The sequence below is a fragment of the Carassius auratus genome, chromosome 15, assembly GCF_003368295.1.
Source record: "Carassius auratus strain Wakin chromosome 15, ASM336829v1, whole genome shotgun sequence".
In the NCBI taxonomy this organism is placed as follows: Eukaryota; Metazoa; Chordata; class Actinopteri; order Cypriniformes; family Cyprinidae; genus Carassius; species Carassius auratus.
Window position 1 is genome coordinate 24,905,895 of NC_039257.1, and position 22,788 is coordinate 24,928,682.

The 22,788-nt window shown below is 38.5% G+C and overlaps 1 protein-coding gene across 5 annotated transcripts in view; it reads right to left on the bottom strand.

Moving 5' to 3' along the window:
* LOC113115457 (elastin-like) overlaps positions 1-22,788 on the bottom strand; it is a 64,896-nt gene that overhangs the window by 36,048 nt on the left and 6,060 nt on the right. For 3 of the 5 annotated variants that reach the window (XM_026283036.1, XM_026283037.1, XM_026283034.1), the window contains exons 2-16: positions 17,982-18,059; positions 17,276-17,314; positions 16,677-16,742; positions 4,382-4,462; positions 4,238-4,300; positions 4,110-4,136; positions 2,741-2,782; positions 2,539-2,634; positions 2,390-2,437; positions 1,702-1,764; positions 1,580-1,615; positions 1,358-1,429; positions 374-412; positions 192-275; positions 48-98 (exon numbers count right to left, since the gene is read on the bottom strand). In XM_026283036.1, coding sequence (XP_026138821.1) covers positions 48-98; positions 192-275; positions 374-412; positions 1,358-1,429; positions 1,580-1,615; positions 1,702-1,764; positions 2,390-2,437; positions 2,539-2,634; positions 2,741-2,782; positions 4,110-4,136; positions 4,238-4,300; positions 4,382-4,462; positions 16,677-16,742; positions 17,276-17,314; positions 17,982-18,059 — 885 coding nt within the window. The remainder of the gene's footprint in view (positions 1-47; positions 99-191; positions 276-373; positions 413-1,357; positions 1,430-1,579; positions 1,616-1,701; positions 1,765-2,389; positions 2,438-2,538; positions 2,635-2,740; positions 2,783-4,109; positions 4,137-4,237; positions 4,301-4,381; positions 4,463-16,676; positions 16,743-17,275; positions 17,315-17,981; positions 18,060-22,788) is intronic. The other 2 variants (XM_026283035.1, XM_026283038.1) reach the window with 2 other exon arrangements.

Sequence of the window (22,788 nt, forward strand, 5' to 3'; positions counted from 1 at the left end):
TTGGAAAAAGCATGTGGACTTCAAAATCATTAATTAATTATTATTACCATATTTAGCAGCTTTGGCTTGTGCAGCAGATGCCCCTAATGTCCCAACACCTATGAACAGAGACAGCAGATCAGATACTTGTCATATATTTGCTGTGCATGTGTGTGCATGCTGTTTGCAGCCATGGCTCTGACATAACACACCAGTCCCTGTTGGATAACCGGGCTTGGAGCCAGCACCAATGTTCCCACCAGGGAGTCCAGCACCTCCACCGAAACCACCATAACCTTTGGTATAGCAGGTGAGAATCAGCACGCAAGCTCATACACATCACAAACAAGGTATTCAGCACATGCATGTGATCGAGGTCATCACTGTAGCCTACCATAAGGAAGTTTACCACCAGTGTAGGGTAACCCAGCACCTGTTAGGGCAAGTCATGACATAAGACTTATTGAGACATACTAAAGTTATACCAAAAATATACGGTGTCAACAAAAATGTTGTATCCTGCAAATATTATAGCTTTTCACAACAGGAGAGTTTGGCGAGAACTACAATAACACATGGCCAGTTTTTGAACAATGAGCACATTCAGATAAAATGCTCAAGATAAAACTGCAAAATATTAGATGATAAATATGCCTCTGAATGATTTCCATTGACGTACGAGCTCACTTTCAAATAACCTGTAAAGCGTTAAACCATTGAAGTTGACCATGCATTTTTATCAACATTATATCCTACTTTTATCCGAACAAATATGCAAGTTTGGAAAAGCTTTCTTCCACTAGAGGCTCACATATTAATACCGCAATCCATTTCTCCTAATTTCACTGGATGTATTCCTAGTCCATGATTAAGGTTGATAACGCGCCGATAAGAGAGACATGAAAATATGTATTAAATTTCAAGCTTCAAACGGAAACATTTATGAAAATATTTTCAGTTGTGACTATGAAAGCTATGACTATGAACTTTGTCAAGGCACTTTCCCAAGTGAGATGTCAGTTTCCAGAGAGCACATCATCCATCTGAGGTTAGTGCACGAAACAAATTAATGGAGCACTTCAACTGCTGAACCTCTATGTAGAAGGAATCACACAACGTTTCGGTGCACTGGAGAGCAATTTACCACATAAATGGATGACTAGCGAAGTCTATACACTGATCCAATATAGCAAAATTTGATTTGGAGCATTTGATGAAAGACATTCATACTTTCTTAATTCTGTCAACCTTATATTGTATTGCTTAATAGCTGCAAAACCACAAATGCAATCAGCCGGAAAATGCTTCTTTTCAAGGCGTGGCAGAGCTAGGCTGAGCACGATTTGTGCAGTATGATCAAAAGAATCAAATGATCCACCTGAGGTTTTGGGAGATTTGAGAGGGTATCCGTGAAATACTCCTTGTTGCAATGGTCCATATCCACGCCCACCTATAACAAAAGGATTGTTTGTTTGGATGTCAACAGACAGTGTATACTTTTTGAACACAGGTGTTGTTCAGATTTGCTGATACTTCCACACTATCCAGATATCATTATTAATATTCTGTTCACATGGTTGCTGTATGCTCATGTACTAACCACCACCTGGTACCAGACCCTGTCCTCCACCAGCAGCTATAGGAAACATTCAGTCAGTCATAAATATATGATAGAGTTTATTTCACTGCAATGGCTGATGTCATTTACATCGAGAGCTTCACCTGATTTAGGTTTGAGTCCAGTTCCCGTGGCTACACCAGGAAGAACACCCCGCCCATTGAAGCCTGTAATCATTTAAATCCAAATGATCAAGACCAAATGAAGGCCATGTGTGCAATTTGAATTTGGGGTTTTATCCTAATGACTGATTAGCAGGCCTGCACTAAATCTGTGAGCACAGAAAGAAATCATGCATGTTCTACACATACCTTTGTTTATAAGATGTCTTGGCTAATTTGATAACAGACCAAATTTATTCTATGCACGTATGTGCAATATACATTTCATGCATCATTTCTGCCCGTTTCTGCTAACATTAGAGTCTTCTATGGTGTGCGTTCTACTTTAGGTCAACTGCTGTTATGGAGGAGTCAATCTTGGTGAGAAAGTCAAAGAAATTAAAGTTAAATTCAACAGTCTTTAACAAGCTATGTGAATAATCCATTACACACTGTGAAGGTAACTCTACCACCCCCTTGAGTGTGCCAAGAATTTGTAGGTTTGAATTCTTGCACATAGTATGTTTCTGGCCTAAGCTCAGTTGAACATATTTTGCCACTAGCAGATCCATTTCACAGAATTCGGCATATGTTCCCCTCAATATGCACTATAAATGCGAAAAATGTTAACAAAGCCCTTGTGGGATTGGTGATCATATTACTGTACATAAACAGGGGAAAATTAACAAACCTTGTCCAGGAACAAGTCCTCCTTGATAAGGTCCAGGCACTCCCACTCCTGCAAAAAAAAAAAAAAGAAAAAAAAAAGATTTACAAATATTGATTTATAATCATGATTATTTCCATGTTTAGATACCAACTTCAGACCCACACACTCACCCGGCACTGGAGCTTTTCCGGGCTTCGCGGCTTTTGCTCCAGGTCCAACCCCACCAGGGCCCAGTCCTTGTACACCAGTCTGAGGAATGCCAAGGCCTAACAAACAATTGAAAGGTCAGACTACCTTAGACGAGTCTATCACTGCTGGCTAATCATTTAAGTTAACTCATGACAGTATTTGCTAAATCTACATTCACTGCACCTGGGAGGCCAGAACCATGGCCAATTCCTCCTGCTCCTGGCCCTGAACGAAAACCCAACAAAACATTCATTCAGATCACTAGACACATCGGGCCTCATTCATGAAACTTGCGCAAATGTATGAGTAAATGATGAGTAATTTGCGCCTGTAAAACAGACCTTCCCGAAAACTCTCCCCTTGATTCACAACTGCTTCATATATGTCCGATTTGTTAGTTAAACATGTGTATGTTAATGAATTGCAATAATTTGTAAAAAGAGGTCTTGTGCACGCTCATTCACAATTAGCATAATCCCAGCCTATGAATTACATGTCGTGTCCAGGAACTATTGGAATATTTTGGTCTACTTTCTCAGGTTTGGCTCCAGTATATTGCATAAATACAAAATAGACTAGGATATATTCCTAACAATAAATTTTCAAAAATGAAAATAACCACCAAAGAGTTTTTAGCCAGCTGAAAAAAAAATGTTAAATGCTCTTCTTAAAATGGCCAGCTGGTGGCGCTTGAGAACACACGTATTTTTAGCTGCTATATGGAATATAGAAAGGGGGCAAGGGCAAATTAACTATTAATAATTATCAAGGCAGTGAATAAAACTTACTGCCATCAGTTTTGGCATAAAGAAAACAGAACATTTTACACACCATTTTCACGTGGTAGGGAGCAGGTGTACATTTCTTCACATCAACAAACATTCTGAAAATATGAACATTTTCATGAATTCGAAAGTTCATGTCAGAACAGCTTTATGAAGGATTTACAGAAAAATTTGTTCTGCCCATGTTTCATGAATGAGGCCCAATGGGTACAAATCTGGCTTGCAGATATTCCTTTACACTTCCTTATTGATTTAGTTTGCCTCACTTGCTCCCTCCCTCTGACATGAAACAAGTCATCTTATCTGATTTCAGTGCCTAGAAGCTGATGTTTCAGGCTGTTCATTTATTTGTTTAACCCTTTTCCAACTGATTTCAAACACAGAAGAACAGACATTGCATGCTGCTTTTAGATTGTGCCAAGGGCATGCTGAAATAATGTGCTGGCTTTCAGTACATGAACACCACCAGCGGGGTCCCAGAGGGGACACATTTGTTGATTTGGCTCATGATCTAAGGCTCCTTAATTCAACTTCAAGCCAACTGGATTACCATGAAAAGAGCCATAGCCGCATGAATACCAACAGAGTAAGCTATTTGAAAGGTGTTAAAAAGGGACTTGTATGTTTTTATTGTATGAATGTTTCCTCTGAAAATGAGGTCAGATCCCCACCTACCTTTTCCGTTTCTATTCTTTTCGAAAGACGTTTTATTCGCAAAGTGTTTTTACAATGGAAACAATGGACTCAGAAATATGTGTATTACGTACCTCCTTTAGCAGGCTTTCCACCAGCACCTGAAGAAAGAGAATCAGACTTAGAAGATAGCCGTGTAGTTTTTGTTACGTAGCCACAAAGAATATGCATATCATTAATAGGCTTGTTGAATGAATGGCACCTCCAGGAAGACCTCCTCCAGGAAGACCTCCTCCAGGAAGACCTCCTCCAGGTAGCCCAGCACCTAAAGAGAAGTCCTTATGGTTACATGTAATTACTTGTCTGCATATTTAACACAGCTGACTATTCACTGGATTATGAGCACCTGGTTTAGCCGGTTTCAGACCTCCAGCCACTGGGTAAAATCTTCCAGCACCACCATATCCGCCATAAGGCCCATAACCACCTACAGTAGAAGAGACATACAGCAACAAATTCAAAAAACCTGCATGTCAGGCTTGGAAATTTACTGGCATTAAAAGTGCCAGCAATTTTAACATGGTTAACATCAGGATATTAAAGGACAATGTAACTTTTGGACAATGGTCACTCTTAATTTTGATAGCCCACTTTAGCATTCTACTGACTACTAGTAACTTTACAACTACATGTCAACTAGCAGTTATTAGAGTATCAGTAGACCGTCTGCTTATTATCTGCTGACACTTTATTTCAAAGTCCACCAAAAGACTATAAGTAACTTTCAAGTATGTCAACTTATTCTACTAACCCTAACAAAAAGTAGAGAGAAGACGAGGAAATTATAGGTAGCATTGGAGCCTAGATCTGTGGTAGCCTCTAATCAATGTAGTGAATGTGCTGAAAATACAGTGACTATTGTGACCATGAGTATGCCTCTCTAGAGCATTGAATCCATGATTCTGGATAGTGGGTTAACAAGTTAGGAGTGATATCTAGATATCTAGTGATACATCTAGTGATTTAGCAATGAGTCTGGGAGGGGCTGGATGGGAAAGAGAACAAAAGACAATGCATTTTTAAAGAGATGGAAAGTGATGGCTCAGAGACTACAGTGGATCGTTTTGGCTAAGTAAATGATTGATTGAAAATTATTGCTACATTGTGTCCTCCTTCAACAAGGAAACCCTAAAGAAATAAGGTCATGAAGTTTGCATCCATGTTTTATGGTAGAGGGAGGAATATAATAATGGAAAGGAAGTGCAGTAAAATGCTTTGCTTGTAAGTCTTTCTTTTGCCTTGTTGCCATTATAAATCTGAGTAGCTTTAAAAGCCTCTAAATTCTGGTGTTCGAACTTCTGACACAAGAGAAAGAGATTCAACTTTTTATAGTAGCTCATGGCAAATGGAGTTTACACACTCGTGCTTTCCAAGTTTGCGGAGGGTCACAGACAACAGATCATTAACTTGGAAAAAAATTCACATTGCTCTGCAGAACAATGCCACAGAGCTGTACAGAGCTGATGACATTCCTGTTATGGAATATTAAACAGATTGTCTACATTTGGCTCCAACTTTTTGGATCAGTTTAGTCTAATATAGTCTAAAAAAGGTAATCTCAGCCTCAAGCAACATACCCACAGACAATGTCAACCGAGTGAAATCATCAGTTCCAATGTGACTTAGTGCTACACTAAAATGTTTTTGCTGGAAAAGATGCTTTGTCTTGAGCATCTGGTTTGACCCCCTTGATGTGGGGATCTACACAGGCAGGCACACAACATAGCTGCATCCCATTCACACAACACCCAGGATCACATGATGTTTTGAAAAGTCACATGACCAATTAGGAAGTGATAAGTGTCTGCTGGTTGAAGGCTCTTTGTGTTGGTGCTGGACACTGTTGTGCACGTTGGGCTTCCTTTTCATGGTAATTTCTAGAAGTGCGTGTCTACTCTTCATGGAGGACACAGGCTTCTGCATGGAGTTTTAAAATTAGTTGTGATCACCTCATTGTGACCTGAGCTGCTGGGCTGCATCGCAACCGAATGTTCACCTTTGTCTTCATATGACAATAAGCTGTGGGACAGTTGAGCATACTGAAAAGGACCAGGCCAGCCACTGTTTTCTTGTGATTAATATGCATTTTTTTTATTGTTTTGTTGGTTTGTTTGTGTGATGTGATTTTGCCTCTTGGCCTACCACCCATGTGTCCTACTTGTAGTAGCATTGTTCCTTTAACTTCTGGTGCTATCAATGCTATAGTGGTTCTCCTCCCTAAATATGTCTTCTGCTTAGGCTATCCCTGTACATAGCCGGATCCACACTGATGCTTTCCCCAATCTTGCCAAGGGACCACATTGTTAGAGACGTTGGTTTGGGGTGTATTTATAACCATAACATGGTGTGAGTTTTTGTCGTGGTATCTGAAGATCTTGAATGTGTGGTGCTTGCGGTGTTGCATGCTTCTTCTGGTGCTGGGTTGCTGTCTCCTATTTCTTTTTGTCTCACCAGGGTCCACCTGAGCAGGGGTTTCGCATTGGCTGATCCGACCTTACTAGACTGAGGAGAATCCACCAATTGTATAGCAGTATTTAAGAGCCATTTTAATAACTTTTCCACACTTTTGTACTAAATTGTAATAAATTTGAAATACATTTATATATCTGCCTCTTGTCAACTGTCCCTTTGCAGGGAAAATATAGAGTTAGCTACACTACATTAAGGGAAGACTTGTGGGTCCTCCTGCCCCTCATCAGGGGGTGGCGAAGTCAGACCGTAAAGAAGATTTACTGCTTGACGGGTACCACACATTAATACTAGCCAGCAAACATTTCCAGGACCTGCGGATCAGTTATGCACATCCGCTTAAGTGAATCTGACGTGGACATCCAGAAACATTGAATTTCTTCTGCTTTAACCTTTTGGTGGTAGACCTACTTGAGTGTGTTTATGGACACCCTGAAAATGATCCAGACATGCCCCTGGTGATCACAGGATTTTTTTATGATGTCATCACCACCATGCTGTTCGGAGCATGCAGAGTACTCCTATCATATACGGTTTAAAGTCTCTGTGTGTTACATATTTTCCTCTTGGCTGTTTACTCTTATGCTGCTGGCTGTTGTGTAATTGATCAGGTTCAACCTTCATGCCTACTTAATTATCAGTGCAATATATTGTCAAATCACATATTTTGTGAACGGACTCCTGAAGAAAAAGAAAAAAAAAAACTCTAAAGTTGTATTTATGACTGGGAACCTCCGGGATAATTTTGATACCCAAGATTTCAAGTTGGGTGGACCACAGGCTTTAAACATGGCAGATAACAGAACTATTGCTGTAGTGACTATTAAGTTTATGTTGTCTATACGGTAATGTATATTTATGTATATAAATAAGTATATGATTCATATTGTGTTTTTCTTCACAGTACAAGAACATTTATTTGCCTGAAATTCCAGGATCATCAGCAAGGTGACTTATTGGATAGCACAATCAGTGTATATAATAACTGATTAAAGTTGGATAATTCAATTACTATGGCATACATCAAGACGACAAGCCTAAGAATACATGAACTGACACTGCTGTGCAAGTATCTGAATGAGCGCTTCACCAGACAGTCCATTATTGTTGTATCAGTTATTTCTAACATAGGCTCATTAGAAAAACATGCTTCTTGCAGAACTTCTAAAACATACCTACACTGATCATACAAACAATTCAGTGCAGTTTCCAGCTGAATTAAAAGAGTTTCACACAATCATGATTACAGAGGCAGATAATCCATTAATGAGATTAATTTTTGCAAAGGTCTTTACACAATACTACTGTACGTTATGACCTCATAACGCTTTTAACCAAAGCCTTTTAAAATTTGTATCACATAATTAGTTCCATATGTGAGGCTTTTATGATGTGGTAAGCTCGCTCAATAGATCATCTAGTATAGCATTGTACTTGCAATGTGGAGCGCACGGGCATGAGTCCCATGAAAAACAAGTCACATTGAAAGAGCTCAAAAAGTAAAAGGGGTTTGATTGCTCTGTTTGTGTCACATAGGCTCTTGTTAACTCTAATGGTTAGATTCAGGGCAGGGTTTAGTGTAGGTGTGAATGTGACCCCTACAAAAACCACCAATAAAATGTACCATATTCATGTTCATCTGATCTGGAGAAAATTGAATGCTCTTTTAGTGCCATTCAAAGGACATTTTGTTCCAAAAGTGCCAATAAACATGTAAGAAGTAACATAATGTCATTAGAAAGTAACAGAAGTGTTTTTCAAATGAGCCTGGGAAAATTATTTAAGAAAAACTTGCTTCTAAACAGCTCGTAATAACAAAAAAGTACACTGGTCACATTAGTTTTCAGTTAGCTGGACATATCTAAGTGGACAAATCTGGCCCAGAACAAGCTGTAAAATAGGCCAGACTTGATGATAAAAGTTGGGCTACGTGACACTATTGAAAGTCCCCGCTAGCACATCTGAGGCTCAAGAAATGTGGAATGCTCTTGGACTAATTGTGGCTAATTTGCTTTTACTAATTTCCTAACTCAAATCTTTAGATGGAGCTGTTGATCCATTCGTTTCTTAGTGCATCTAATCTTTACTAATATATCAATTAGAGTGACGCTCAGACGCCCAGACAGGTGCGTCTGCCATTAGATAATGATATACTCCCATGGTTTCCCAGTGTCAGACAGCAAACCTCCCTCAAGCACTTTGTCAGCAACACAGCTATTCCTGATGAACGTGAAGACAGTCCGGGTCACATGGAATATATTAGTCATCTCACTCTCCCTCTTTCCACAAAGCCCTGAGTGTATGAAGGTTATCGAAACATAACTCTACCCACTCACAAAAACTAACAGAGGAGGACAGAAGAAGAAGCATATACTTTTTTTAATGGATTGTAGGCAAAACCACCACTGTAAATTTAAGCTGGATGCCATTTGTCAAACGATGTGATTTGTCAAATATGAAACATGCAGTATAGGTTAAAATGTTAGATGGGGCGATTTTTGAAGAACTTAAGGTTCAGTTATTTTGAAGTCATCACTTTTATTGTGAAATACTGTCCAGTCCTTTTGAGTATCCCTACCAAATAGTGACAGCTTGTTAGTAGTGTCAGAAAAACAATGAATAGTATGTTAGGATCAGGTTTCCAGCTGTTGCTTGTCACAGTAAACTGCTCTAATTGTAAATGTGTTAATTTTTCATCTGCACCACCCTGATTCACTAGCTGATCATGCACCACACTGAACCATGCTTGCTATGTTGCATGCCAAATGACCATCAGTTGTGCATACACAAAAACCTGCATGAAATGTTAACATGCAACAGATATAGCTATTATACTAATCTAAAACAGAGCGGCTGGATACATTACAGCAAGACTGCATTTAGATTTTCACCAGCCAGTGCAGAAATACTAGGCAAAATGAAATGAACTTCAGAACTTTGTATGGATGTATGTGGATGATGAATGTGAATTCATTTCCACTGATTTCTGCGAATATTGAATAGTCATTTGTTATATAAGACAAGTTGTTTGGTACTGTTCAGTATTCTAGCAGATAGTGGAAAGATGCCATCTCTTTGTCATCATAAAAGATGAAAAAGGTAGTGCAGCTCTCTCTCCTGTGATGTCTGAAGGAGTTTTTTTCAAGCAACAACTAGGCATGGTAACATTTGGAGATTATAACCGATTTATCAAGTATGAAATGATCAAGACAGCAGCAAACCTTCAATTTTCAAAGCATGCGGCCATCCAATCTGTCTTGAGCTCAGGCATGCGTTTATAGAGCTGGTGCCAGTCATGTGAATGACTGGTGTAAACACATTCCATATGAGAAAGAAACATTCATCAATGATTCATTTTTGAATTAAAGCACCATTTGAGCAGAGTCCAGATGAGATCTGGACTTTTAAAACCATTTTTAACAACATCAGATAGAGGGAGCCAGGAGTATGGAGCAGAAGTAAAGCTTAATCCACACCCACAAACCCCCCTCCGTCCCTCTGCCGGTCCTCACTGGAGCAGCTGGACAAGCCTGAAGATTTAATTTAAGAGAGCAGAGAATTCCGTGGCCCTCATCCATGTAACTGACGGCAACTGCAGTGAACCGACTACAACATCATGGAATTCAGATGACACGGAGGTCCTGTGAGATTATGGGAAGGATCTCAGGCCCAGTCATTTCCACTGACCTGTGAGCTTGAGATACCTTGTGAACCCTACAGCAAGTAAAAGGCCATTTACCAAATTAAAGACATGCATAGAGCTTTCCTTTCAGCATGAAAAAACTGAAAAAGAGATGGTCCAAAGATGACATCAACAACTACTCACCGAGTGATTCGCTATAGACCTTGATGCTCAGTTAAGTAGCCAGCATGAAATTTGGGGGCAAGCTGTTTCAGCTACAGACAGAAATAGATTGCTGGCTGGCAGGGGGTCCACCTATAGCTAATGTCACCATGTGTATTAATTTTCAAGCATAGTCCAGCTATTAAATTGAAATAACAGCAAAAGAGGTCTGATGCAGGATTTAATTATAGCAAGACTTAACTAAAACGTTGATGCGGTTCTACAAGCTCTGGCATTTCCTTAGGAAATGCAAATGTAGTTATCGATATGCTGTTGTTTTTCCCTTCATTGGACTTGAAAGCAAAATATTACCAGATGTCCCCTACTGTGTCCAGTATCATTTTGGACGATTGTTCCTCCCAAAGGGAGCAGGTGTTTGCGCAGGAAAGACAGTAATGCACTGCCATGTGAATGGATCCAATGTACATGCGATTGCGAAACAATCCATTGTAAGAATGTCTGCAAGTTCTCATTACCCCAGCGAGATTTTCTAAAACATGACTCATATGTCACAGAGGAAAAGCCATATCTGCTACTAAAATAGTTTTATTATTGCTCTGTTTACTGTCATATAATTGAAAGTGTACCTGAATATCTCATAAACTGTGGCTATGTAGGTTTATGGTAACTATGGTAACAGTTTTTGGTGAACGTGTACGACTTTGACATAACACGCTTGCAAGCTGTATAATCGAAATCACTGATGACAACCCAACACTGACATCATAGCTTTATTTCAAGATATCGTTTGTCACAAACAGCAATGCATGCTTATGAATTGTTTATGTAGGTTTTATGACAGAGTGCACCGGGGTGAAACACCATCTGCTTCTGTCAAGTTTTGTTACTCGTGCGCTTCCAGAAATATGCCACAAACTCCTTCAGTCTGTATCATCCCCCTAGGCAGAAGGTGAACATATCTGCAGTCTGAGCTGGCACAGATGCTTGATCATTTATTTATATTATTTATCACATCTCAAAGAACTGTATTGTGCAAATCAAAGTAAAAAATGTCAATGCGAGAGCCGACTGTGGCGGTCTGATCAGTTGGCGATGCGTGAAACATCTACCAGATGGCTCGCATATGCATGGAGTTTGTGCACACTGAATACTTTTCTGACAAGTCAGGGCTGAGATATGATACGACTGATAAACAGAGCTCACATAAGCTCTACACTCTTGCTCCTGACAGACCTCAGGGATATCAGAGTACTTTTGTGTTGACTAAACCCTGCTCTAAAGGGCCCTAGAGATCTTAATGGGCTGGTTCAGGTGTGTTTGCATAGGGTTAGAGCTGAACTCTGCAGGAAGGTAGATCTCCAGGATCGGGCATACATTCTAGTACAGTTGTTTCCATCCTGAATCAGATCATCAGCTCATGAGCAGAGAATCGAAGACTCAATGGTTAGGGGCTCCAGGAATGAGATTAGGAACCAGTGCACTACAATGTGTGTGAACTGTATGTCCCTTACAGAACAATACTGTGACAGGACTATGGTACAGTTATGGTATCGGATGGTAATACAGGGGTTCTTTGACCAACAAAACTTCACAGTAGTATTATGTATGCTCAAAACATGGTACATTTCCAAAAAACAAAGTACTGCTGCAAGTAAATATGTTTTATCAGGTGTTCTGTGTATCCATCCTTGACAGGGGCAAGTTTAAAGTTATGGGAAAAGCATTGTCAAGAGTAAGTCTTTGAAACTGTGTTTGGGAAATAACTTCCTTGCATGTTTACATTATGGCTTTTTCCTTCGCTTAATTTATTGCATCCACATTGCATTGAGAAAAGAAGTCCAAATCTGATACAATAAAGATCTGTTGCCTTCTTCCCCTCTTTCATTTATTTATTTATGTCCATGTTTCCTCTGTTATTTATTTCCAGCATCACACATCTCTTCTTCCAGTAAGGATGCATCTTTGTGTTTTATGGCTGCATGTGTCACCGAATGGTTCTTCATTCAGGAAGTGAACAAAGATGAAAAGACTTCTTGTTTTATGCTCAATCATACTCTAAAAGTAGAACGCTGTTATGATGATGACCACATTGTGGTGGACAGCATTTTTTGGAAGAGCGCTCCTCCAAAGCAGTTGTGCAAGACTTGTGAAACGAAACACAATCGTCTGCATCTTGAAAATGTTTGCCTCTGACAACGTAAACAGACAAGCATCTCTTCAGAGGTGAGAACAAATTCTAAAGACTTGTTTGCAAATTTTGCCTTTTGAGCATATTGCCCGCACATTGGGACGAGCACAGGAAGTGATGCTTGCCTCCCGCGGGAGTTGAAGAATGTCAGCGTCAACTCGGGGACATGAAGATCGACCATTATTCACAAGCAGAGGCCAGAAGCGAGCAGTTCGAGGACAGGTCTGAGCCAAATAATGAATAGCACATGTGCTTCACAAGACTCTCTGGCTCTTCCCAGCTCATCTGCCTGGCCCACACCCTTCATTCTCTCTGCGTTCACCCCTCACTCCCTTTCAAGTCTGAAACAAATTGGCTCCTCTCACTGAGACAACATAGAAAAGCATGTGGAAAGCAAAACCTGACATACTTTCTATGGGTTGTGCTGCTCTGGTTTATGTACAGATCAAAACAAAGTCTGCTTTTGTGATCAGGTGACTAAATAAAATGCAGCTGACTGTTTATCCATTGCAGAATTAATCCCATAAATTCAATGTAAAAAAATCCTTGTGAGCCAAATCTTTCCTCATCACCTCCAATCTAGCCATGATGTTTATGAGATCGATCTCACGCACATGTGAAACAAAGAAAATTGTCCATGGTCTCACGACATGCAAGCTAACCATTTGTGTCAAGAAGCTGGCCAACATTTGTGCAAAATAAGGATTTTTGTGGGCGTTGGCAGCGGCAAGCGACACAGAATCCACCTGTGCTTCAGGCACCAGGACTAGCGGATGATTTCCAAAAGTCCTCCCCAATTTCAACAGTTCATCACAGCAATGATGACAAGCCTCACAATTAGCTTTGTTTTACAAGGGCTTGCAGAAGCCAAGTTTGTGACTCACATCGCTCGTCTCAGCCATCACCTTGCTTTAATTTAACACCAGGTATCTTTTTGCAGTTAAGGTTTCCAACATCGATATTTTTAAACGCTATCTGCGATGGTTTATAAGTGATCCCAAAAGTTATTGTGTACAAGGAGACTTGGGTACAACTATAAACCATGGTGTTGTGATATCAGGCATTTGAATCGTGAACATATAATTTGCCTTTTGATAGCAATTACTATGACATTACAAAATGGTTATAACTTCTTACAGTAGAGCAGAAGGCTAAGGGCAATCAAATGGTTTTTCATTAATTCTATAATCTATACTATGAAGTATAGTTTTACTGAAATAAATAGGTCATTATATCAGAAATATAAATTTAAAAAAATATACAGTTGTGAGCCATAAAAACAAAAGAAAAGAATATGATTAATGAATAAGTAAAACCATTAACAGCTATAGCCAAAGCGGCTTTCAGTGAATTTAAGGAAAACATTTAATCAGTGGTACTTATCACAAATAGAAGTCTAAATGCTAAAATAAAATAAAAATACTAAATATATTTTAGAAAATTATGATAGTCCACCAGAATAAAGTAAATATTACAGGATATATATATGTTTTTATATAGTAAACATTTGTATTTTTACATTATTATTTTTTTAAAGAGCACTTCTTTGGAGGGGGACTTTAAATAACAATGATTGACTGCTTTATTATTTATGATACTATAGTCATGTTTTTGTCATGGGATTTGTCTGCTGTCATTGTGGTGTTATGTTGGTGGTCAAGATCACTGCATACCAGAAACAAAATCCAGTCGCATGATGTCATAGACTGTGTTCATCAAATAAATCACCAATCCGATCACTTCATGCAAACCCTTAGAACCAAAAGATGTTGTTCGAGTCATGCTCTACACTTGTAACGGACTGATTGAAGGCAGGGGTTTAGAGGTATACAGGATTTATTGAAACCGGTACGCAAGTGACAGAGGGATAGTAGGTGGATGGAGGATGAGAGAACTTTCAAACAGAATGTATTCTTGCCAGATGGGGGTGACCAGAGTTGGCAGTTGTGAGCACACACCTCGGTGATGGGGAGTAAGGGTGGTATCGGAGGACAGGTGGATAGCTGGAGGCACTGGAAGGAAATGGAGGATTGCTGGAGAGAAGTGAAGTACAAGAGGTTAATTCTGAAGGACTCAATACTAGAGACTTGGCAGAGGATTGATCCGCTGATAGTCACGAGATCCAACCAAGAGGGTGAGTGAGGAGTGTGCATTTATGTGGAGGTGAGATGATGGGTTGATGGTGAACAGGTGCTGGTGATTGGTTGATTGGAAGGTGTACAGGTGCAGGAGATGAGTGTTTGAGTTGAGTGCACGGTGGATGAAGAGCCTGACTGACTTATGACAACACTATAGTGTTTTATAATAATGACCAAACTAATTTGTTATTATTTTGTGTGAAATGATCTACAGACATTTATTTTGATTGGTACTGTAGCAAAGCACATGTGTTTTGGTCATATGGATGTTATTTGCAATGTGTAATTTTCTCAGATTCACCTGTGGATGGAGGCACAGCTAACCAATCGAATATCTATAAATGTATTCTAATACTGCAGTCATAACTATTGTTTCAAGTTGCTTGGCTGCATGTGTCTGTCTTCTTAAGATTGATTTTGGACATTCTAAAACAAATTTACCATGGTCCAGTAAGAATGTGTAGAGTTTTTTTTTTTTTTTTTAATGAATGAACGGCTGATAGAATTCTGTGCAAATCTAAGTGTCTTTCTACAGAGCTCTGCTGGTACAGATTGTGCATGACCTGAGTGATATACAGGAACACATATCCATGAGCCATTCTACATTTGGTCAACTGAACTGCAGGGACCGAGTCTATTCAGACATTGCCTTACAGCCAATCTAATCTTAAATAGGTTCATTCATCTTATCTGTGGACTGCGTTCATGCTAGGTTGTGTTTCGTGCATCAGCTAGACGCGAGGCCTGGGGTCTAAATGCGTCTGCTTCCCCTCAGAACTGCTAAGTATTTTTACCTCAAAGATGAAAAGCGAAAGATTAGACTATTATCTCCTGCTTCACTCCAGCAATCACAGCCAAAGACAACTTCCACTGCAAAATCTGATATCGGGGAGTTTAAAAGCTCTTTCAGAGTGAAAAGGTCTTTCTCAGAGGAGCCAGTGAGCTGCTCCAAAGTTTATTGAGCCTGGCTACATTTGTTTAATTCCTTATCTCTCCAAACATGTCGCTGGAATCCACACTGCGTTAGGAAATTCAATTATACCCGAATGGTGCTAATGCACCAATACTGCTCGGTTTGACAGAGAAAGCAACAATATTTATATTACAGTATCAGAATGGGTCCAGTTGCACTTGGTAGGCGCCACGATTTCCACTTATTGTATTCCAGTAACACATTCAGAGCTGCTGCCCCATTGTTTGAGTAGCGCTGATGTAAGTTTACACTCATTAATTCAGCTCGTGGACAAGGGTGCTGGGATGAAAATGATAATTTCACCAAGAAAGGATATTCCATTGCAAAACCTGGTGACCCGATGGATGTAAAACTGGAAATCTGAGAACTGTGGTAATATTCTCATTTATTTCACATCAGATATTCTAGTATGCTTATACCGATGAACTGTGGGCATTGGGACTAATGCTCTATTGAGATCTCTTGAATCATTGCGAAAATTCTCAGTGGGCTTACCTGGTTTAGGAGGTTGTCTTCTAGCCGATGGGGGGGGGGGGGGGGGTAATTGTTTGTTTTTGGTAATTGTTTGTTTGAGTGATTTTTTTCCAGTTCCAATTCATCTGTATATTTTTTGGTTATACTGATAGCATTTGTTTGGTTTATTTTTCAAATAAATGCTGTTCTTTTTAACGTTCTATTCATCTGTGAATCATGACAAATAAAATGTGTCATGATTTCCACAAAAATATTGGGCAGCACAACTGTTTTTAACATTGATAATTATCAGAAATGTTTCTTGAGCAGCAAATCAGCATATTCGGATGATTCCTGAAGATCATGTGACACTGAAGACTGCAGTAATGATGCTGAAAATACAGCTTTGATCACAGAAATCAATTATATATTAACATTTACAATGAAACTCCCCTTTTTGGATAGTTAGTGATGCAAAATCCATGATATTACACTGACATACTACATTTTATATTTGTAATTGCTGTGAAATGGGACATCTTTTTATTGATTTGCTAATTAAGTAAATGCATGCAAATGAATGTACATGTATGGATGACCTTGAAGAGCTCTTACCAGTTCCATAACCTCCAGCCCCTAATGCTCCTGTCTGAGTCCCAGCAGAACCTCCATATCCTCCTGCTGAACAAGAGATTGCTTCATTAGCATCCATCTCATGCTTATCACATGCTATATCAAAGACTCCTCTAGCAGCACACATTACTCATTTGCAAATGGCAAGATGTGACTTCGCCAAATGTCACACAGGTGGTCTTTGACTTTTATGGCAGTTTTATAAGCAATGACAGCTCACTTTTACTGACACAGCCTGCCAGCCAACACATGCAACTTGACTGTACCATAGCTCTTACGTTTGACAAAGGATAACAAGACACTATTGTTAACCTCTTTGCTGAACAACAGGTTTATAATATAGTAGTAAGCTAGATTGGAACTGAAATAAAAAGCTATTGAACATTTGTCAAATTTATTAGTGACAACTTTTTTGGATGTTTGGATGTTTGGCGGGTTGATTGAATGAATGAATAGGTGAGTAAAGGAGCAGATGAAAAATTAGTCAATGAGGTCTGAAGATGGGAAACAATACATGATTCTGATCTCAGTGGACTCAAATCACTTCTAGAGTGTTTATGGTCAAATCAAAATGATCTTACCTGCTGCTTTTGCTGCTTTGTATTGGGACGCCCCAGCACCTGTTAAAACCAGTAAAGTTAGAGCACTCTCAGCGCAGAGGTGTTCACATCTTGTCAAGTGTAAGATAAAGATGGTTCAGCTTTACTCTCAGACATCACAAAGCGTGAGAAATGTATCTAGTCTTTGGAAGACTTTCAAGAGTTTTATTTGAGACTCCTAGTAGCAAGCAAACAAAAGATTGACTTTCAAGTATGCATAACGTAAATCGCATCAGACTGTTGTATGTGAAATATAGCAGAATCTGATTTTACCAAGTGAGACATGTTCCTGGGACAACATCTTTGTTGTCCCTGGAACAACATTGTGATTAACCAATCAAATTTGAAGAACCAGTTTATAGATTTTGTGAAGTTTACGCTTACAAGCAATGTTAGGTGCTTCTACATGAGTGTCATTCATCTATCATTTCCTCTGATTTTAGGGATTACTCATGGTTAGGGTTAGGTTTAGGTGTAGGGATATGGTTAAGAATATATTTTTGGAGTAAAATGTTGTTCCAGGGTCAACAAAATATGTTGACCTAGGAACACATCGAACTCAGCAAAATCAGGATATGCGTGAAATATATTCTGTGCTCTGATTGAAATCAGCTATCATGGCCAGTGTCATTTCTTCATTTGGTATAAATGAAAGCGGTGAGTGGATCATGGGTGTTATTGGTTATACCTGGGAAGAATCCAGCACCTGGTAGCAATCCAGCACCTCCTGGTCCTGCTCCAGCTGAACCCGGTGGCACATACACCCCTGTAACAGAAAAACACGCATCGTGAGGATCTCTTTCATGTTTCCCAACCCAAACTCTAACAGATATGCAAGGAGAAGAAATCTGATTCTGAAAACACGGAAGACTTTTTCAGGCATTTCTCTGGACATCTAGCTGAAGTCAGTAACTCCTCATGAGTTCAGGAATCACACACAGCCTTCAAGTGAAGTCTTTGAAATCAACTCATTTTCATTTCATTTTTATCTACAGTTTTTTTTTCTTGACAAAACAGGATGCTTTCAAGCACTTATACAGCTGAATGGGTTTGTGTTATGTTTGAAACTGATGTTTTGTCATCCTTGTCCTTATGAATCAGCTACATGAGTGGTATTTTACATTCATGCATTAAGCAGATGCATTCATCTAAAGCCACTTACAAAGCAATATGTCTACACAATATCAGGATCATTAAAATACTAGATTAGAAAGCAAGCTAGGGAAGAGGAGAAATGCTGAGAGAAAAGTTGAAAGTGCTTTTTCCTGAAAGCTTTGTCCTTAGTTTTCATCAGCAGTATACTAAATGTGTACAAACTAAATATTATGCACAGTCAACTTCATCACAAAGTTACTTTGATTCTGAAACTAATTTGTTAACCTGGACTAATTAAGTGCAAACACAAATACAAACTTTATCTGCAAATACATGGATGAGTTTGTGTTTATTGTTCTTTATATTTATTGAAATATTAATAACATAAGATGTCAATTTTGTGATGTCATGAATGTTTTTGAAAGACACTACAGTAATTGCATTTATAATTTGACATTTCATGCCATGATAGATCAACATGGTAATTATTCATTTCATCAGCATATCAGTAAAGAAAGCTTAGTCTCATGTAGTGGGCTGTTTTACATGGGCTCGGGACAGGCTCATGATGGGTGGGCCGGTGGGTCCAATGCTTTACGACTGCTAACAGCCTCCCAGGAGGTCTTGTTAGCCCAGGCATCAATTAGCTACATTTCGAAGCCAGATCCGGTTTGATGGAGAATGTGAAAAGCCCTTCCAAGGACAAAGATTTGTAATAGTTTTTGCATGTTCCTCGAAGGCCATTTAATCAAATCCATATGTCCCAGCTTCTTTGGTGTTTATTAGAAGCAATGCAGTAAACATGGACTTTTATTATGGAGTTGCACGAATAACCTGTCATTATTCAGTAAAGGATTATACATGCTTTATTTCATTATTGTTATTATTTTGTGGTCTGCAAAAAATAAAAAAAATAAAAAGAAGAAAAAAAATAAGAAGAAGGCCACTCAAGGTCAGTGTTGTCATGTGAAAGAGAAAGCCACACATGGGAAGAATCACTCACAGTCGGCAGATCAGAGATTGAAACTACAAGAGCAAGCTGTGAACTGCCCTGGCATTGACTTGCAGATGAGGCAGTGAAGAAATGGAACAAAGATCTTTAATACGCTAGTGGAAAGTTTACATATACTGTCTTCTTGCCAAAACCTTCACACGCTTAGCTAGGACAGAACATTATCGCACAGCTTCAAAACACAATTAGGAGTGACAAAAATGTTTAGTCTGAGGCAGGCTACACTTTTGCTGTTGAAGAAGAATTCAGCTTACAAGCTGGGTTTTCATTTACCTTCAAAGTGGTGCAAGTTTGTGCGCTATGTGTGTCTTTATAACTTACTACTGATATCAGTAACAGTAAACTGAACTTTATCACATTAAGGGGAACACTTCCTTAATAACATTAATATGCATAGAGGCAAATGCAAAAAGCGATGAGATCAAAATAGATTTATATTACCCTTTGATGTTATATGAACTTACTGTGCTGGTATGACATCATCTAGGCTTAGCAAATAAATATTGGACATTTTCAATGATTGCTACTGTACATTAATTTTCCTGAGAATTAAAGGCAAATTAAATTGTTTTCTTAAAATGACTTTTTTTTGCATTTAAAACTAGGGATGAAGGAATAATTCTTTATTACATTTGTTTTGAAAAAAAATAAGAAAAATAAAACTTAGTATGCTATTACAGTATACAGTAGTCTATGATAATGTGGGCATATGAAATCCTCATATTTAATTCACTTTATAGTGAAAATGTTGTTGTTTTAAGTCAAGTAAAGTTATCTGAAGAATTAGCGTCTAATGTAACTGAAGCACATGTCAGATATTCAAAAGGGGGAAAGTGTTGATGCTTGTCAGACAATGGGCTGTGTTTGAGTGCAGTGGAACATTTGAGCGAACGCACGGCGTGACAATGATCTGCTCTGAAAACATAACCACCTCTTGGCTGATTGGTGAGTGCAGAGAGAAGCTCCACCCCCTGAACACATTCTGGACAGAAAGTGACCGTTCACCGGGGTAACCGAGCCTCGTATCAGCATTGAACAGAGGATTTCCTGTCTCTGTTGGAGTGGTGAGAGCAGATTTTGTGATACCTCACTTATAACACAGTGCTACATAAATACAGACATACAACAATGAAGTAAAACAGTATAAACCTATACACAACTAACCTACTGACAGATTTTGACTATAAATATACTATATATAAAAGTTTACCTATACAGTACATAAACTAAAAAAATACAAACTATACGAATGCTTCACATAAATACTGTACCTATACTCATCTAACCTAATTATGTCTCTCTCCAAGGAAACCTGGATTACCACATGATCAAATTCAAATATGCTTTAACTACGCTGTTTAAATGTACCTTTAGCTGATTATCTAGACAAACACAGCTCATATTTTCCACTTTCTCACACGCTTAAATAAGTCCAGTAGCTCCTAACATTTAGTCAGTCATGCTTTGCTTTCGTCCAATAGTTAATGACTTTAGACCTACTTATTGCATTCAATGTTTTTGTGGATTTGAACAAAAAGCTATTATGAATGCTATAAGAATCCAAGCTGCTAGTTGATCCAGAAGTTGGCACCAGGACGGTTTTGTGTTTACAGAAGAAAAAGCGTGATGTTTATGCCTGCAGTCTTAGTCCAGTGCAACTGCTGTTTTACCCTTTCATTAAGGCCCTTCATAAAGGCACTGATATATTAAGGAATCTCTAAGCTATGATTTTTGGGACATCTAAATTATATCAGTGACGTAATTCATAATGTTATAAATGAATAAATGTCATAAAGCTTTGAATGGTGGTTTAATTCACACAGGGAATCATTAAGGCTGTTTTGGTGACTTGTTTGGCAAATAAATGACTGGTATTAAATTAACACATTCTCTATGTGGGACGACTTGATTCCCATCCAGGTAACGGCTAATTAACACATTAATGAAGGCATGACTCAGAGCACCAACGCTTCATTGCAAATGATTGACAGTTTCAGCTTACAGCGTTGTTTGGAACATATGAGTTTGTTGATCAAAATTTTAAGTATATTGATTAATACTTTTTTTAAGACTTAATTTTTTATTAATTCCTTAATTTAAATGCAATACTGTGTCAAATCTGAAATCTGAAAGAGATTTGACATGACTAACTGATTAAATACTGACATGAAAATAACATAGTGACAGAAATAAACACTTATTTTTGAACTTCTGTCTAGATTGCACGCAGAAGTCACTATGAACAATCACTACAATTGATCAGTTAAAAAACTAATACAACAAATGATTTAGTGAACGAAATCCAAACTTGTGATTGATCATGTAAGTACATACAGAGTAAGCTGCAAGCCTTGTAAATGAGCATGTGAGCCTGACATCTTGAGGATTAAATATACTGATTGTGTAGCTTTATTTTCATATACATTAATAATTTTGAACTCAAAGACTGCTTGCTTTGCTGAGCATGTGGTAGGTAAACCTACATTTTGTCACATCTTGACACTAGATTCCTATCTTGAAGAATATAAACAGGAGGATGATGAATGGCTGAAAGATGTGAGCCGGAGAATTAGAAAAGTAAATCTCTGTGATGGGAAACACCCTTCCCTGCTTTTCTTCTCCTGGGCACAAGCCGAGCTGCAGTGCAGAGACAGCGTTAACTTTGAGGAATGCAAAGGCAAATAAACATATGATACACAGACTGTCCTACATTCTTCAAGTCGCTTAAAAATCAAGATGATTTGTCTCTATTCTCCCTTGGCTGAGAAGGTAAATGATACAGACAGAGATAAGCGCTCCCTTTTCTTTTTCCATATATCAGCACAAGCCTCCTCCAGAAAGATCTTATCCAGCTAGATTAGAAAGGCTTGAATTTTGTAAACAGCATTAGCATTGGGCAGTGTTGGGGGTAACGCATTACAAGTAACACAAGTTACATAATCAGATTACTTTTTAAGTAACTAGTGAAGTAACGCATTAGTTTTTAATTTACAAGAGAATATCTGAGTTACTTTTTCAAATAAGTAACGGCAGTTAGTTTTTTTCCCCCATTTATTGATTGACAGAAATGTGAGAAATCGGGAGTAAGATGTTACTTTAGTTCTAGAATAAATGTGAACATGTATTAATTAATCTCTCTTACACAAACGCACCCAGGCACACACACACACACACAGAATAATCTGATTTAATTTTACTCAAAATTAATAAAAACAATAAAACTCGGAAAATGACTCAAAGCTGCTATAATTAATACGGTAAATAATATAAGTATCCTTTATGTATTTAATCCCATTTTATAAACCAATTTGTTGTTGAGCTTCAATGGTCCAATTCAACCAAACTTACAAGCAAAAATTACACAAGATTTATTAATTGATTTTTATAT